A 16,209-nucleotide genomic window follows, 5' to 3' on the forward strand; every position below is an offset into this window, starting at 1 on the left:
GGTGCACAACCTCACCCCGGTGGGACCCCCGCAGCCCTCCCACACCATGCAGGGCCCCTGGTCCCCTTGGGGCACATCCTGACGTTGCCATGGGGCAGAGCCCCCCCCCCCAGCTACCCCCCAGCAGAGCTGCAGGTCCTGGCCAGGCCCCAACCCCTCCGCAGCCCCCGGCCCTGGGCTCCTGCCAGACAATCAGGTGTTGCCTAAATCCCACTGTGTTTTATTTAACAGAGTAATTTAAATGGCAATAAACAGCTTTATAACTAGCATGCCGGGTCGAGGGGTGCCCACGTGGTTGGGGCTGGAGGTGCTGGGGAGCCCCATGCACCCCTGCCCCATGGCTGCGTAAGGGCAGGGCTGCAGGCAGCAGCATCCCAGGCACCAGGCGCTGCTACGGAGGGAACCCCACAACCACCAAAGGGACCCCCGTGGCAGACAGCTGGTGCCTGAGCCCTGGGCTGCCGGGCCGGGGGTCCCATCCTGCTATGCCCAGCGCAGCACAGGACAGGGCTTGTGGGTCTTGCCTTGTCCTAATAAACAGAACGGACTTTGCACACTTTTCATCGGTTTTATTGTAAATTTAACCCCCCACTTCCCAAGCCCCCCCCCCCCTCCCGGCTCAGGGCCCAGGGAGCAGCCCCCCCTGTGCAAACCGTCGGCCCTGCAGGCTCTGTCACGGCTCCTGGGACCCCACAGTTGGGGGCCAGGCCCAGCCCTCCCTTCCCACAGCAGTGCTGGGAGCACAGGGATCCCCCAAAGCTGCCAGGAGACCTGGCCAGGCCCCGCTGCAGCAATGCTTGCAGACAGCGCTGGGGGGGGGGCACCGTGGGACCCCTCATCCCCAGCACCCAAAGACTCCCCTACGCACCCAAATCATACCCCTTCCCCTGCTAACAGCAATAAATAATCTCACACTACCCCAGCCCCACATCAAGGAGCAGGTGCCCATGCCTGGCCCCACACCCCCCATGGCATGGGGGACAGTTCTATCCCCCCCTAACCAGGGGAAATGGGCTGCAGCAGCCGCTGCCCCCTCCCCGCTCTGCCCCCTCCCCACCCAGGGCCAGCGCATCCGTCCCTCAGAAGCGCAGCTCCCTCAGCTTCTGCCGCAGGTAGTGCTTGGCCTCCTCGATGCCACTCACCTTCTCCAGCTCCGTGTAGGGCAGCTGAAAGTGGACGAGGAGAAACAGTCAGAGCAGTGCCCCCACCATCAGCACCCAGCCCCGGGCTGCCTGGGACCCCCGGCTGTGATGGCAAGGGGGAACAACCAGGGCTTGGGCCCCTTCCTGGGGAAGGAGGGAAGTGATGCTCCTTCCAAGGGGAGGGAAGGCACAAGGAGGAGCTGACAAGCCCCAGCACTGCATCCCCCTGCCGCAGGGCAGAGGTAGTGAGGGGGCTGCCTAGTGAGGGACATGCCTTCCCAGCATGTCACCCCTGAACCTAGTTGCCCACCCCAGCACCTGCATCCACAGGCAGCCCCATCCCGATCCCTACACCTGCAACAGAGTGAGCTTTGTCTCACCAGCATATTGAGAAACAGGGCTAATAGTAGGCATCCTGAAGGGACACGGTGGGAACACTTGGCACAGATGACCCAGTGACTGTGTAGAAAGCCCAGATCCTGACATAGGTGCTACATGAGGTCCAGGGCCCGTTTGTGACCATCACAGATGAGCAAGTGGGATGGGACACAGACAAACTGCAACTGCCCCAGGACAGTGGACAGGCTGCAGACAAACGCTGCTCTCCCAGTCCCATGCAGGCCAGGGGTGAAGACTGCGGCTAACTCTGCATGGGGAGAAGGAACCAAGTCCTCTGGCTGCAGGAAGTCTGAACCAAAGGCTTCTGGCAGTGCTTCTGACAGTTCTTGTATGGAGCCACCTCCCTGCACTGCTTCATGCTCCCTTCCTCATGGCCCCGCTCTGCGGGGTCTCCCTCCCCAGTGCGCTTGCCCTGCAGGCACCACAGAAGCATCAACAGCACAGAAAGCTCCTTCAAACAACAGGCTGGAAGCAAGGACTGCCAGCACAGGACAGGGCTTGTGGCAACATCAAATCTGGCCATTATTCCAGGCAGGGTACAGGGAAGGAAGGAGCATGTCCTTACCTAGAAAATTCCAATGGAAAAGAGCTGCTGTCAATAAAAGGTGAGGACCACAAGGGAAAAGAACATCTGCCTTGGAAAGCATGAGCCTCAGAGCATCTGTGAGAGAGCGGAGGGTCTGAGGTAGGTGACCCTGCAATGGCACTCCCGGTCGGACAGAAGGGTGGAAGGAAGGTACAGGACTAGCTGAGGATGGAGGCAAGGAAGGGGCCGGGTACAAGACCTGGTGATGTCACAGAATCCCAGATTGGTTTGGGTTAGAATGAGCCTTAAATCTCTACCACAGGCAGGGACACCTTCCACTAGACCAGGTTGCTCCAAGCCCCATCCAACCTGGCCTTGAACACTGCCAGGGATGGGGCAGCCACTGCTTTCATGGGGAGCCTTTTCCAGTGCCTCACCACCCTCACAGCAGAGAACTTCTTCCTTATACCTAACGTGTTTTATGACTTCCTCTGTTTACATGTAAACCCATTTCCCCTTGTCCTGTCGCTAGTCCCTGATGAGGAGTCACTCTCCAGCATCCTCTGCAGTAACCATGGGCAGCTCCTGCTTGCTGTGCCATGGAAGGAGTGGGCTCTCCTGGGAGGAAGCCCTGCTCAGAGACACTGACAAATCCAGACCTGCCACTGCTACGGATTGACGGCATCCAAGGAGCACGGCCCTGGCACCGTCACACAGACATACCCAGACAGCTTAGCAGCGTGCCAGGCATGACAGGCACTCCAGCACCCGGCGAGCAGACACATGGCAGTGCCACAGCCAACAAGAGAAGGCCCTAAATCAACTGTAAGGATGGCTGAGGTGTGAGCACAGGCACCGTGTCCAGCTGGACCAGTCACAAGCTGCACACCCAGGAGTCACCATGGGGCCAGCACCGTTTAGTGTCCTCACCTGCGACCTGGACACCAGCACCAAGTGCAGCCCTGGTAAGGCTGTGAAGGTACAAAATGGGGAGGAGAGGCTGGCACACCTGATGGTTCTGCTGCCTTCAGAAGGGACTTATGGACAGGCTGAAGAAACCCGCCTGCAGTGCTCCCTTGGAGAAAGGTGGCCAGTGGCATCCCAGGCTGCATTAGGAAAAGCACCAGACCACCAGGTTGATAAGGAACTGGCTGGATGGCCACATGCAAACAGTTGTGGTCAATGGCTCAATGTCCAACTGGAGACCAGTGTCCCTCAGGGATCGATGTTGGGACCGGTCTTGTTCAACATCTTTGTCACTGACATGGACAGTGGGATTGAGTGCGCCCTCAGCAAGTTTGCCGATGACACCAAGCTGTGTGGTTCGGTTGATACACTGGAGGGAAGGAATGCCATCCAGAGGGACCTTGACACGCTTGTGAGCTGGGCTGATGCCAACCTCATGAAGTTTAACCATGCCAAGTGCAAGGTCCTGCACCTGGGTCGGAGCAATCCCAGGGGCAGCTACAGGCTGGTGGAGGCTGGACCGAGAGTAGCCCTGTGAAGGACTTGGTGGTGTTGGTCCATGAGAAGCTCCCCATGAGCCAGTAGTGTGCGCTTGCAGCCCAGAAAGCCAACTGTATCCTGGGCTGCATCAAAAGGAGTGTGACCAGCAGGTCAAAGGAGGTGATCCTGCCCCTCTACTCTGCTCTTATGAGACCTCACTTGGAGTACTGTGTGCAGTTCTGGTGTCCTCGACATAAAAAGGACATGGAACTGTTGGAACAAGTCCAGAGCAGGGCCACGAGGATGATCAGGGGACTGGAGCACCTCCCATATGAAAACAGGCTGAGAAAGTTGGGGCTGTTCAGCCTGGAGAAGAGAAGGCTGCGTGGAGACCTCATAGCAGCCTTCCAGTATCTGAAGGGGGCCTACAAGGATACCAGAGAGGGACTCTTCATTAGGGACTGTAGCAATGGGACAAGGGATAATGGGTTTAGACAAGGGAAGTTCAGACTGGATATAAGGAAGAAGTGCTTTACTGTAAGGGTGGTGAGGCACTGGAATGGGTTGCCCAAAGTTGTAAATGTTCCATCCCTGGTGGTGTTCAAATCCAGGCTGGACAGAGCCTCGAGTGACATGGTTTAGTGTGAGGTGTCCCTGCCCATGGCAGGGGGGTTGGAACTTGATGATCTTAAGGTCCTTTCCAACCCTAACTACTCTATGATTCTATGGGAGGCAACGGATCCTTGTCTGCTACTGAGCACTGGTGATACACAACTGAAGTGTTTAGTGATGAGCTCTCCAGAACAAGGCATGGATGTACCAGAGCACATCCATTGCAAGGCCATAAGGATGATCAAGGGACTACAGCATGTGACATGCAAAGAGAGGCTCACAGCACTGGAGAAGAAAAGGACTGGGGTATCTTATATATGTGCAAATACCTGACAGGCAGTTGGAAACAATACGGAGCCAGACTCTCAGTGTGTTGCCCAGAGACGGAGAAAGGCAAGGGCACAAACCTAAACCACTAGAAACACCACTTAAGTTACACACACCCCCCCTGCCCAAACCTAAGAAACAACTCTTTTACTGTGAGGGTAAAGCAGCACTGGCCTTGACCCTGGACCAGATCACCCAGAAAGCAACCTCTCTTTGAGTCATTCAAATCTCCACTGGTTATGATACTGAGCACTCTGCCTGTGTGAGCCGGGGCTGGACTGGGTGATCTCCAGAAGCTCCTGACAACCTAAGCTACTCTGAGATGCAGTAGAGCTATCAGAAGAAGAGGAAATGAACCTCAAACAAGAGCAAGAACCTGCAAGCTATGAAGCAGCTTCAGCTCAGGAAGAAGTTGAACTGCCTGGGGTTCTTCATCTTACAGTGGTGGCCAAGGGGAAGCGACTCTGGAAACACAAACATAGAAGGTGGTAACCGCAGAGCTGCTCTTCTCTCCCTCGTGGTACCAGACCCAGCAGCACACGTCAGCTGAGCTGACAGGCTTAAAACAAACAAGGGCTTGTTGCAGGTGACAGTGCCTGGAGCTGCCTGGCACTGGACACCACAGGGGTGGAAGAGAGCAGGCTCAAAGAGGTATAAAAAGCTCACAGAGAAGAGGTCCAAGGGGAGATCAAACACAGGTCTCTGGGCAGGTGGAGGAGTTCTCAGGCTATCTGTGATCCATGTCTGACTCATTTTCCAAGCATCTGTCACTGCCTGCTGCTGGAGAGGGACTAGAGCAGACGGGACCAGCGTGGCCATCCTCACACACCCAAAGGGAGCTGACCACAGCAGCAGCTGTCCCATGATCACGCTGAGCAGAAGGGAGGAAGGAGCTCTAGAGCCTCAGTCACGCAGGTCCTGACACCTAACGGCATACTGCAAGATAGCTCTTGCTTGCCTGCACTCCTGCCCTTCCGCCTTGCTCCTCAGGGACACTGCTGGGCTGCTGCTTACAGCCTCATTCTCCTGAAGCAGCCCTGACACATGCAGTAATGGTCACCACATATGGCTTGAGGCAGGACATGGATACCGGGCAAGGTGAGCATGGTCCCTGGCTGCTGTGGGTGCAGCACAGGGCAGGCAAGCAAGGGCAGCTCTGGGACGCGGTGGCCCAAAGCTGGGAGTGGAGGCAGCTGTGCCAAGCACCTTTCCCAGCCAAGGGCATCCCAGAGCCCAGACACACAGCGAGAGCCTGTGGCACCAGCTGGGAGCACTCCTCCACACAGCAAAGCTGCTCAGCCCCACAGCTGCTCATCCCAAAGCCCAGCACAAGGGAGACCCAAGGTGGGCTGCACAGGGCCTGCTGCACTGCCCTGCAGTGATCTCCAAGGGATCTCCAAGGAAATACCACACTGTGAGTCATGGGACTGCCGAAGCTATGCATAAACAAAGGGCTTCTGAACTATGTACACTGCAAATTATGAAACGAGGAGGAGCTTCATGTTGGCACACAGTGCCGTCAGCAGCAGGGAGGCAAGGAGCTTTAACAAATGGTTATGGGACTGCTTAACAGACCTATGACTGTAATTCAGGTGACCTCTGAAGTGGAGAAGTAAACAGGAATGAGAGGCCTGCCTTTCTGTTTTCCTCAGAAAGATCCATCCTCCAGTTACAAATCACCTCACAAAGAGTCTTGCAGAAGCTGCACACCTCAAAACAACGTCTGAAGTTACCAAAGACAATTACAAAGGTGCCAGTGAAGCCTTGAGGCCTTCGTTCACAGCTCTTGCCACAGACAGCCAGAGGCTGCACACAAAGAGTCCAGGGCTCCAAAACCCGCACCAAATGGAGGTTGGCCTCACCTCACCTCCACCACAGCAGTCAAAGGCATGCTGCAGAACCCACAGCTTGGCCCACAGTGCAGGGTATCAGCCTGAGCTAAGTCCCCACTTCATTTTCCACCCAGAGGCCCTGCAGCTGATGTGTCTGCTGAGCCCAGGCTGAGCCAGCGTTCTCCTGTTCCCCCTCCCTGAGTAGTGAGCTGGTTGTCTCTCAGCTCCACACCAGGATTCCTGCAGCACCAGTGGACATGAGGGGCTGTCCCCCTGTCCCTGCTTTCCACCAGCTGCATGGAAAAAGTCTTGGTGTGGGGAGAGGAGGGCAAAAAAAGTAGCTGTGAAGATGAGTCACTGCTTCCTCTTGCTAGCAGCAAGCAAGGGAGGAGGAAGGAGGGCTGCCACTGGGGGTGCTTGCAGTGGAGGTACCAGTTCTCCAGCCCATCTTGCCGCAGGGCCATGGGTGGTCTCCGCCTGGGGGAGGGAAGGGGGCAGCCCCCCTCTTACCTGAACTAAACAGTAGCCCAGCAGTCGCAAGTGCCTGTCCCTCATGGCTCGTGAGCCCACCAGGATATCGGAGTTCTGGCAGTAATGCCACTTGTCATTGACCGACAGCACCACCCTGCAGAGGACAGAGAGCGGGAGGAGGACACTGTTACCCACGTCACAGACCCTGCAGGCAGGACGGGCAGCAGTGCCACCCAGTCCCCACAACAGCAGAGGATGAAGGGCATCTCAGTACCTCTGGATCTCCTCAGCTCCCTGCGGGCCGTCGCTTGGCCCTCGCTTGGGGCTGGGCCGGCATGGAGAGGGTGGAGGGCAGGTGTCCTCGCTGGTGGGGGGACTCCTTTCCTCCGTCTCCTCCTGTGCCTGCTCCCCCTGGAAGCAATTGTGATCGTGGCCAGTGCAGCTGGCAGTAGTCTCCTCTTCCTCCTCCAGGATCTTGCTGATAGGGAACTGGAAGAGCGTGGCTGCGGAGGTGCCCCTGGGGGAGCAGTCAGGGGTGCCAGCTGGCTGTGCGGAGAGGCACTCAGAAGGGCTGCTTAACGTGGAGCTGCCCTGGCTCTCCAGGGAAGACTCTTTGCTCAGGCTGCAGTAATAGTCCGAGGGGGGCTGGTAGCAGGGCCCCCCCGGGGCAGGGCAAAGTGTGGGGAGGAACCTCCCAGCCAGGGTGTTCTCCCGGGATCCTGGGGGGCTGCTTGGTGTCTCTGGAGCAAACGGGGCAAAGTCCTGCAAGTCTGAGGTGAGGGCCAGGACGCTCGAGCGCAAGGAGATGGCGGCAGGGGATGTTGTAGTGTGGACAGAGGGAGCCTTGGAAGCTGCAGGAACACGGGAGAGAGGCAGCACAGTGCCCGAGCGGTTGATCCACAGCAAGAAGTCTATGGAGAGAGAACAGGGATCAGCACCAGACTTGAGACCCCTCTGCTGATGGGACATGTGCTTGGAAACCCAGCTCAGCAGAGAGGAAAGCAGAGGGAAGCCCCCACTACCACACTGGCCCAGCTGAGCCCTCCTGCAGTAGGGCAGCTTGGGAAGCTTTGTCCCGAAGCACCAGGAGAAAGCAGTGTCATGGGGAAGGTGGTGACAAAGCAGCCAAATCTAGTTCTGCCCTGAATAAGCTCCCACCCTCAGGCCTCCCGGAAGCACTCAGGCAGCTGCAGGGCTTCTACTGTGCCCACAGTCCTGCAAATCCCACTGCCAGCTCCCCTGGGAGCTATGGCCCTGCTCTACTGCAGCCAAGCTACCTGTGCAGTATCCTGGAGGCAGCACCTCATCTTGCCGATAGCACTCTTCTCCCACCAGCTGCCGCAGGGCCTCGGCCACCAGCCCCTTGTAACTGAGGGGAAAAGGCAGAGTCAAAGGATGCAACAGGGAGAGCGCCCATCCTGCCCCTCAGGCACCGCCAACCCACATTGTCCCTGGGAGCACATCTGTGCAGAGGGACATGGGAGTGGGAAATAAGGAAAGCCTTTGGGCTCATTCAGCAGAAAAGCTCCTCTCGATACTGTTCCACCACCAGCATATTCTTCTTCCCCAAAGGGATGCCAATCACTGGAGCAGCCTGCCCAGGGACCTGGTGGAGTCACCAGCCCTGGAGGTATTTAGAAGCCCTGTAGACATGGCACTTCAGGGCCAGGGTTTAGTGGTGGAACTGGCAAGAGTCAGGTTGGCCCCCCCGGGGCAGCCCTCCCCTCCCTCCCCAGCACTGACCTGTACTTTCTGTTGGCTTCGTCGGCCGTGAGGGCGTGCTCAAACATGAGGACGCGGTAGCGCGGGTCCAGGCGCGGGCCGCTGTAGTCGTGGAACTCCAGCTCCACCGCAGCGTCCAGCAGCGAGAGGTAGCGGCGCACGATCAGCGCGTAGGGGCTGCCTGTGGGGGCAGCATGGGTGTTAAACACTGGCAGGCAGCTCCTGCTGCCCCAGCCGTGCTCCTGGGCTCGCCAGTGCTTCCCAAACCTGCCGCCACCCCAGCCCGGAGCTGTGATGCCTGGAAACAGCCCGACATACTCATAACATTGGTGATGAAGGCTGGGGAGAAGACTTGGTGCAGGACGGTCTGTGGGAAATGGCTGAGCTGAAACATGGACATGAGGATGTTGACGGTCGCCAGGGGTGAGCTGCCGGCCTTCTGCTCCAGGATGGCCTCCAGCTTGGGGAAGAGCTCGCTGTGGTTGGATGGGCGGTAATTCATGCGACTGAAGGGAAACACCAGCTTCTGGATCACCTGCGGGCAGGAGGAGGATGAGTGGGGCTGGGCCAGGCAGCGGCAGAAAGGACAGGACAAACCTGTCCAGAACCTGGCAGGAACAGGCTCTCACAGCCCGTAAGAACCAGAGCACATCCTGGTTGCTGCCAGCAAGGAACCAGCCCAAAGAAGGAGAAGTGAGGTGGTTCTCCAGCATCAGGGCAGCTCTGAAGGCAGCCCCAGGCATCCCCCCAGCCTGGGGTGAGCACTCACCTTGCTGTCGAGCTGCTCCCCACGCTTCAGGAGGAAGTTCGCGATGGTATCGAGCAGCCGTGGCTCACGCAGACGGTGCCGGGCCACATACTTGGCGATGAGGGCCATGGTGTAGGGGGTGAGGTTCTCTGCCTTCCTGGGGAGCCACTCTGCACAGGGCAAACCACAGCAGGGTATTGTCAGAGAGGCCTGGCTCTGGCTCGACTGTAGCTCTCCAGGAGCCACTACAGCCTGGGCAGAAAAGGCAGTGCAGGCAGGTGGGATATAACAAGACCCAGAGCAAAGCCATCTCTCCTGAAACTCAGAAGACTTCCAAAAACCTTAAAGTTATGTGGCTTGTAAGAGGCTCAGGCAGAATCCCATCACATGCACACCAGGAAGCACAGCTGGAATATACGCAGAATGGGGTCCCTTCTCTAGAAACCCCACTGAAAACAGCCTACTCCCAGTCTCGAGGTAAGGCAGGCTCCCAACCCTGGACGGATTAGGCTGGGAAGTGAGTGACAGGACAGCCAGAGCACATAGCATCTCCTGCTCCAGCCTCACCAAGGTGCTGAGCTCCTGGCACTCAATATAAACCCCTGGTGCTGTCATAAACTAAGATGCCCTCCGGGGCCAGGACAGGAGGCTCCAAGGCTGCCAAGTGCATGGACCCCCCCATACCGGGGTGGAGACTCGCCCAGTGGGCAAGGACCCTGCCCTCACCTGCCATGCTGCGGATGAAGCGCTCTTGGCGGTTCTCGTAGAAGAGCTGAGAGCTGAAGATGGCCTCCAGGGCCTTGTTGTTCGCCTCCTGGGCGCACAGGGCCAGCATCTCATCCAAGAGGGCCAGCTCGTGCTCCCGCATGGCACTCACTTGCCCCAGTGTGTGCCTGACGAGGCGCAGGATCTTGCGGTTGTTGATCAGCTGCTGGTCGGAGGCCGGGTGTCCCTGCAGCGCCTGTGCCCGCAGCCGGTAGTAGGACAGGAGCAGGAACAGGGTCTGGGGGTGCCGCTCCTTCTCCAGGTGCCGCTCCAAGCTGCTGAGGCAAGACTCAACCAGGGGGTGGGGGCTGGATGGGTGCAGCCTCATCACGCTGCTGAACACCATGGAGACATCCTTCTGGTTGAAGCGGCCCAGGCGGCTCCGGGATTCATCCTCCAGCACTCGCACCAGCGGCGATTCCCCGGGGAGGCCTGTGACAGGGAAGGGATGAGGGACGTCCAGACTCCATCTCCCATCTTCACTATACACAACTGTCCTCGTAGGCTCAGGCACTAGGCTAGAGCCAGGGGACAGGTTTGCCATGCCAGTGATCAAATCAAAGGTGAGAAAGGGAAAGGGACCGGTCTGGCACAGCCTGACCAGAATATGAGGGCATCTGAACCACAGAAAAAGCCATGTGGAGCTGCTAGGTTATTACCCCCTGCTCTGCCAAAATGGAAGTCCTTTAGTTCATCTGCAAAAGTGAGGTTTATTTCTTAACTCTCCAACTTCTTAAAGACAAATAAGACACCTCTAAAGATACTTTAAAAATGTTATGGTTGGAAAACAAACAAGAAATCAACACATCACTGAAATAAAACCTGTCTCTGTGTGATGGGAACTAATCCTTTCACATCTCCAACCTTCTCCCTTTTCCTACTGCAGCTTTAGTCTTTCAAACCTGACTCCTGGGAAAAACGCTCTCCCCCAGCTCTGGGTGTATTATTCAACCAGGGAAAGACAAGAGGCCAGGCACACAGGAAAAAGGCAAAGGCCACCCTCCGTGTGTCAGGAGAGATATGTCCAGGAGACACATGGAGCATTAGGCACCGTATGAGGCCCTGGTAGCCCACTGCTCTCCTCAGCCAGCTGACGAGATTTCAGTTTTCAAAAGGGCTTTAAAGCACCGGAGGCAGCATGGGGTAAGTCGCTGCGTTTTATCATTAATCAAAAATCAGCCAGAAGGTGGAAAGTGAAGAATTGGTCTGAGCAGTTGCTTTGTTCCTTGAAGAAGAGGCGGGTGAGTGTTTTTATTAATGAGCGAGTGAGCGTGGTGAGCAGGGGAGGGCGACTGACAGAGAACAAAGTGTGGGTCAAATCCAGAGCAGGCCGGGGGGGAGCCCAGCTGAGGGGAGAGGCGCCTGGCAGCCAGAGCTCAGCGTCAACAAACACAGAGCGCTGAGAGACAGAGCAGGAACTTCTTCCCTCCCCCTTCCAGCAGGGTCTAGAGTTACTGCATCAACCCATGGCCGGCACCAGGCAGCTCAGCCAAGGCCTCGGCCCAGCGTGCAGCGGCAGTGGGGGGAAAGATAAAAGCAAACAGAATGGCAGGAGGCGTGTGCATGAGGCTGGCAGGAACCACTGGGGTGGGAAGGCATGCACCATGGGGTACCTATGAGGCACCCTGGTACCACCAGAGCAGGCAGGAGGATCCGCAGGGCCCTTGGGGGTCCCCAGCCCAGCAGGGGCGCTGTAATGCCCAGGGGCTGCTGCTGAGCAGGAACCCAAACCAACTTGAACCTTCTCTCCTGAATATCAAATGCCCACCAATACAGGGCACACAGCTCGCAGAGGGTTTAGCCAAAATCTTGCATCACACGCTTTGATGCTCAGATGTTTCCCTGATTTTCAGGGCTGGAACAAAACTCGAGGAGTGGTTTATCCCACATCCTGCCAGGCACTTTGGCTGCCCTTCGGGCTGACTGCTGCAGCCAGCTGAGCTCCTCCCTGAGCAGTCAGTCCATCCTTCCAACCCCAAGCAGAGCCTCCTCCTCCTTCACAGGGCACAGCTCCATCTGCCACAGAGCCACCGCCACATGTCAATCCACACACAAACCCAGACACCAGTGCCTGTCTCAGTGTATCCTTCCTCCGTCTATGGCAGCTGGAGAAGCCCGCTTTCCTTTCACCTCACAGACCACATGCTGGCCCATGTTCCACTGCCCCACTGCCCTCCGCCTCCCCATTTGCTGTGGGTGATCCTACACAGGCCAACACCAGCTGCCCAGACACTCACCCAGCGCAGCAGCGGCATACAGGCAGTTGACAATACTGAAGTTATCGAACTTGGAGCAACCGCTGATGATGGCTTGACAGAGAGTCTGGAACTCTGGCTGCTCCAGCACCTGGCTGGGCCCACGGCTCTCCCCATTCACTGCAGCATGGCCCTGCTGCTGCTGCAAGAGCTGGCCCAGCTTGTGCAGGGCGATGGGGTAGTGGCTGGCAGACACCTTGCTGGGATTCTGCGTGACCCACCGCAGCACTTCCCCCACGCTGCGGGAGCGCTCGATCAGACGCTTCATTGTGAAGAAGGTGTCATAACTCATCTTCTCGTGGATGAAGTTCCAGCTCTTCCTCTTGCCATGGCCTCGAGTCCTGTAGGCATCTGGGGGGAAGGTGTGCAGCAACCCATGGCCATAGGGGTCCAAGGGGAGCAGCACAGCCCGCTGCTTCGCTTTGCCGGCACAGTAGCAGGTGGGATACATCCCGGCCCCGCTCCGGTCACCAGCAGCCAGGCCCTGCAGGACTCCGGGCCACACACTCTCCCGGGTCAGAGCACGGAGCCATGGCAGCAGGCGCAACATGGCGAGGGCAGGGCGGCTCGGGAGGCTTCGGAGAACCGGGAGACCCTGGGGATGAGAGGAGGGCGGCAGGGGGATCAGCGAGGCAACAGCCGGTGAGGGGTAACAAGGAGCCCACACCGGGACCCTCCACCCGCCCAGATCCACCTCAGTGCAGGGGTACCTACCCCATAAACTCCCCACTTCTGAGCTCCCCGCACCCGGAGTCCCCCTGCACCAGGTCCCCCGCCCCGCACAGGCCCCGTTATCCCGGGCCTCCGGCCTTCTTAGGTGCACCCCCCCCGATGTCATCCCTCCCCTCATCCCCATCCCTTCTTCCGAGGCCAGCAGATTCCCTTTGTCCCAGGAGCCCTAGCGCACGCAGATCCCTGGCCGGTACCGCCGGGCCGCACCGAGCGCTCCTCCACGGTACCGGGAGCGCAGGGCCAGGCCGCAACGGGACCGCAAACCCGGGGCTCCCCCATGCCCACCCCCCGGGCCCAGCCGTGCCCCATAGTGCCGGGCCCTACATGGCGCTCGCGGCCGCGCTGTATCCCGCCGCCGCCGCCGCCCCGGCCGCCTAGCGCCGCCCGGACACCGACTCCGCCATCTTCCCGACAGCCCCCGCCGGGCCGCGGGCTCAGCCCCGCCCCCCGCGCGGCCCACACTTCCGGGGGCGGGACCGCATCACCCGCAACCGGTTCCCATCCTCCAATGAGCGGGCTCCTCGTGCAGGGGGCGGGGCGGAGCGGATCCGCCAGCTCAGGGGCGCGGAGGCCCTGCGGAACGCGTGGCCCGAGGCGCTGACCGCGCCCCCTCCTCGTAGCCCCGCCCCTCCCACCGCCACGGCCTCCCCCCCTCCCACCGGAGGCGCATCAGAGCCGGGAGCCCACCATCGTTCAGTCCTTCCTCTTTAATCGTGACACCGGGACCCCCGGGGGAGCGGATACCCGTACGCAGGGCTCGACCAGCCCAGGCGGGAGCATCGCTCATGAGAGATCCGAGCCACGGGGCACAGGTGTGGGATGGGAGCCAGGCTGGGATCCCCCTCCCCAGAGGCAGCCCGCCTCCAGGCCCTGCAATGCCCTTGTCCCTGGTTGCTGTGCTGTCCCAGATGCCTCCTGCCTGGCTCGGCCCCCTGGAGGGAGCGCTGGGTCCACACAGTCCAGGTCCAGCCCCCCAGTTCAGGAGTGCAGGCAGCTCCCTCCTGGCACCATGCGTACTCTGGAGCACGGCAGCTCTTTCGGGGCACAGAGCTGTGCTATCTGCGGTACATGGTGAAGGCCATGAAGCTGAAGAGGAGGGTGAGGCCGGCTAAGAAGGTGGTGGCGGTGGCGGTGAAGACGTGGCGGTACTGGAGCTGGAAGTACCAGAGCACGGCCAGCATCAGCACGAAGAGCGGCAGCATGAGGCTGCCCACGTTGAGGGCAGCGTGCACGGGGTCGGCGGAGGCGTGGGGACCGGCGGGCGCGGGGGCCGGGCTGTGCTGGGAGATGTGGCAGTGCAGGACACTGTTGTGGGTGAGGTGTAGGGAAGCCAGGCTCTGACTGTCATCGCGCAGCAGCTGCCCCTGGTAGATCAGCCGCACTTGCTGCTCCTGCCCGGGGAAATAGGCCCTGCAGTGGGGCAGCAAGGAGGGAGATGTCACATGCCCATCAGGACACAGTCCCGCCCCGTCCAGCCTCCCAGGTGCAGGTAGTGAATGCACCCACCCTGACCACCCGCTGAACCCCATGTCCGCATTTCACCACCCCCTGCCACAGGCAATGACATAAGTGAAGACGCTGGGACACCCCACCACGGATGGGCACAGGCACACAGAGCACACACCACCCATACAAGAGTGCGAGTGGCAGCTCCCAGCTGCTCCAGGGAAGGCAGGAACGGCCGGCAGGGCTCGGGGACGCCCCCAACACTGCCCCAGTCGGGGCAGCCCCGAGCGGTGCCGCGGGAGAACCGGCCTGCCCTCCCCTCACCTCTTCAGGGCCCCAACTGTGTCGCCGGGGTGCACCCGGGCCAGGCGCTCCGTGTCGTTGAGGAACTTCAGCCGCAGCACCATGCTGGGCTCGGCGGGGTCGCCGTCTCCCTCACTGAGGGAGCCCTGCGCAGGCGTGGGGCTGGCCCGGGGCCGCAGCCCCGCCGCCAGCCCGCCCGGCCCATCGGGAGCCGCTGCAGCCGCTGCTGCCGCCGGCGGGGCCTTGTGCTCCACGGGGGTTGGGGCAGCGCTCGGTCCCTCCTCGGGCAGCGGCGCGGCGGCGCGGGGCGGGGCGGCGGGCTCGGGGGCGCGGGTGGAGGCCCAAGCCAGCCCCAGCACCACGGCGACCAGCAACAACGCGAAGAGCACGGTCACCTCGTCGCCAACGCCCTCGATCAGCGTCATGGCGGCGGCGGTAGCGGTTACCGACCTGGGGGCATAGAGCGGGGCCGTCAGCCCGCCGGGCCGCAGGCGACCGGAGCCACGGCTGGCCCAGGCCCCTCACCTGCCGCCATCGCGCCGCTTCCGCCTCCCCGTAAGCCACGCCGGGAGCTGTAGTCCCAGTGGATCACATGCACAGAGCGCACCCGCGAAGCGCGCAGGGAGCTGTAGTTCTATTCTGCGCATGCGTAGAAGTGTCCCCCCGCTGGACACTACGGGAGCTGTAGTCCCGCTTCTTGGTTCTGGGTGTGCTGGAGGCCGGGGCGGGACTACAACTCCCGGCGTGCCCCGCGCCGGGACGCCAGCTAATAGCCTTCCCTCATCCGCCATTAGCGTTTGTGGGCTTATGGTCCTTGGTGGTCTCTGTCCGAGGAGATGCGGTGCTCTGGGCTGATGGAGGAAGGGGTTGCAACAGCCGGGCCTGGGTTCAGGGGGAGGAAGGGAGGCCCTCGGGTGTTGGTGTTAATGTTAATGTGGTGGCGCTTGGAGAGGCTTAGGAGGGAAGGATGGCTGTTGAGGGCAATGCATAGAATAGTCTCGACTGGGCTATGTTAGGAGGAATTGAGCTACAACCATCACCTGGCCCAACTGCCAGACCACTTCAGAGCTGGCCAGAAGTTAAAGCATGTTGTTAAGGACATTAACCAAATGCCTCTTGGAACAGTGGCAGGCTTGGGGCATCAATCACATCTCTAGGGAGGCTGTTCCACGGTTTGAGCACCTTCTTGTTAAATAAATGCTGCTTAATGTCTAGTCTGCACCACCCCTGATGCAGGTTCGAGCCATTCTCATGCATCCTGACCCTGGATCCCACGGAGAAGGGATCAGGACCTCCCTCACCACCTACCCTCCTCACGTACAGAGCTGTGAGGTCGCCCCTCAGCCTTCTTCCCTCCAGACTGGATAAGCCCAAAGTCCTTAGCTGCTCCACCAGCTTTGTGTCTTCCTTGGGTGCATTAAAGGAACTTCACATCCTCACAAACAGCGGGGCGCAGCACTTGCACACAGTGCTCCAGGTGAGG

General features: G+C 59.7%; 2 protein-coding genes across 2 annotated transcripts; both read right to left on the reverse strand.

Moving 5' to 3' along the window:
- Positions 1-628: 628 nt before the first annotated feature.
- FASTK (Fas activated serine/threonine kinase) lies at positions 629-13,757 on the reverse strand. The gene is made up of 11 exons (XM_061346246.1): positions 13,722-13,757; positions 13,302-13,550; positions 12,228-12,840; positions 9,952-10,422; positions 9,247-9,395; positions 8,796-9,012; positions 8,499-8,658; positions 8,033-8,124; positions 7,030-7,666; positions 6,795-6,909; positions 629-1,166 (listed from the first exon to the last, which is right to left on the reverse strand). Exons 1-11 carry the CDS (start codon positions 13,755-13,757, stop codon positions 1,080-1,082), a joined length of 2,826 nt encoding a protein of 941 aa, XP_061202230.1. The 3' UTR covers positions 629-1,079.
- On the reverse strand, positions 13,672-15,374 carry TMUB1 (transmembrane and ubiquitin like domain containing 1). The gene is made up of 3 exons (XM_061346276.1): positions 15,252-15,374; positions 14,748-15,176; positions 13,672-14,387 (listed from the first exon to the last, which is right to left on the reverse strand). The coding sequence occupies exons 1-3, from the start codon at positions 15,371-15,373 to the stop codon at positions 14,033-14,035; spliced, it is 906 nt and encodes a 301-aa protein (XP_061202260.1). The 5' UTR covers position 15,374; the 3' UTR covers positions 13,672-14,032.
- Positions 15,375-16,209: the final 835 nt, after the last annotated feature.

Source organism: Neopsephotus bourkii, unplaced genomic scaffold, assembly GCF_033783945.1.
Source record: "Neopsephotus bourkii isolate Nb327-2 ecotype Australia unplaced genomic scaffold, CSIRO-AGI_Nbou_v1 NB_272, whole genome shotgun sequence".
NCBI classification, from domain to species: Eukaryota; Metazoa; Chordata; class Aves; order Psittaciformes; family Psittacidae; genus Neopsephotus; species Neopsephotus bourkii.

Excerpts from the sequence above, each read along its gene's own strand:
- FASTK (XM_061346246.1), bottom strand. The coding sequence starts at position 13,757 with ATGCTCCCGCCTGGGCTGGTCGAGCCCTGCGTACGG. Across the intron at positions 9,013-9,246 it reads GGGAGCAGCTCGACAGCAAG|GTGATCCAGAAGCTGGTGTT; the intron begins GTGAGTGCTCAC and ends TCCTGCCCGCAG. Across the intron at positions 8,125-8,498 it reads GAAGCCAACAGAAAGTACAG|TTACAAGGGGCTGGTGGCCG; the intron begins GTCAGTGCTGGG and ends TTTTCCCCTCAG.
- TMUB1 (XM_061346276.1), bottom strand. The coding sequence starts at position 15,373 with ATGCGCAGAATAGAACTACAGCTCCCTGCGCGCTTCGCGGGTGCGCTC. Across the intron at positions 15,177-15,251 it reads AAGCGGCGCGATGGCGGCAG|GTCGGTAACCGCTACCGCCG; the intron begins GTGAGGGGCCTG and ends CTATGCCCCCAG. Across the intron at positions 14,388-14,747 it reads ACAGTTGGGGCCCTGAAGAG|GGCCTATTTCCCCGGGCAGG; the intron begins GTGAGGGGAGGG and ends GCCCCACTGCAG.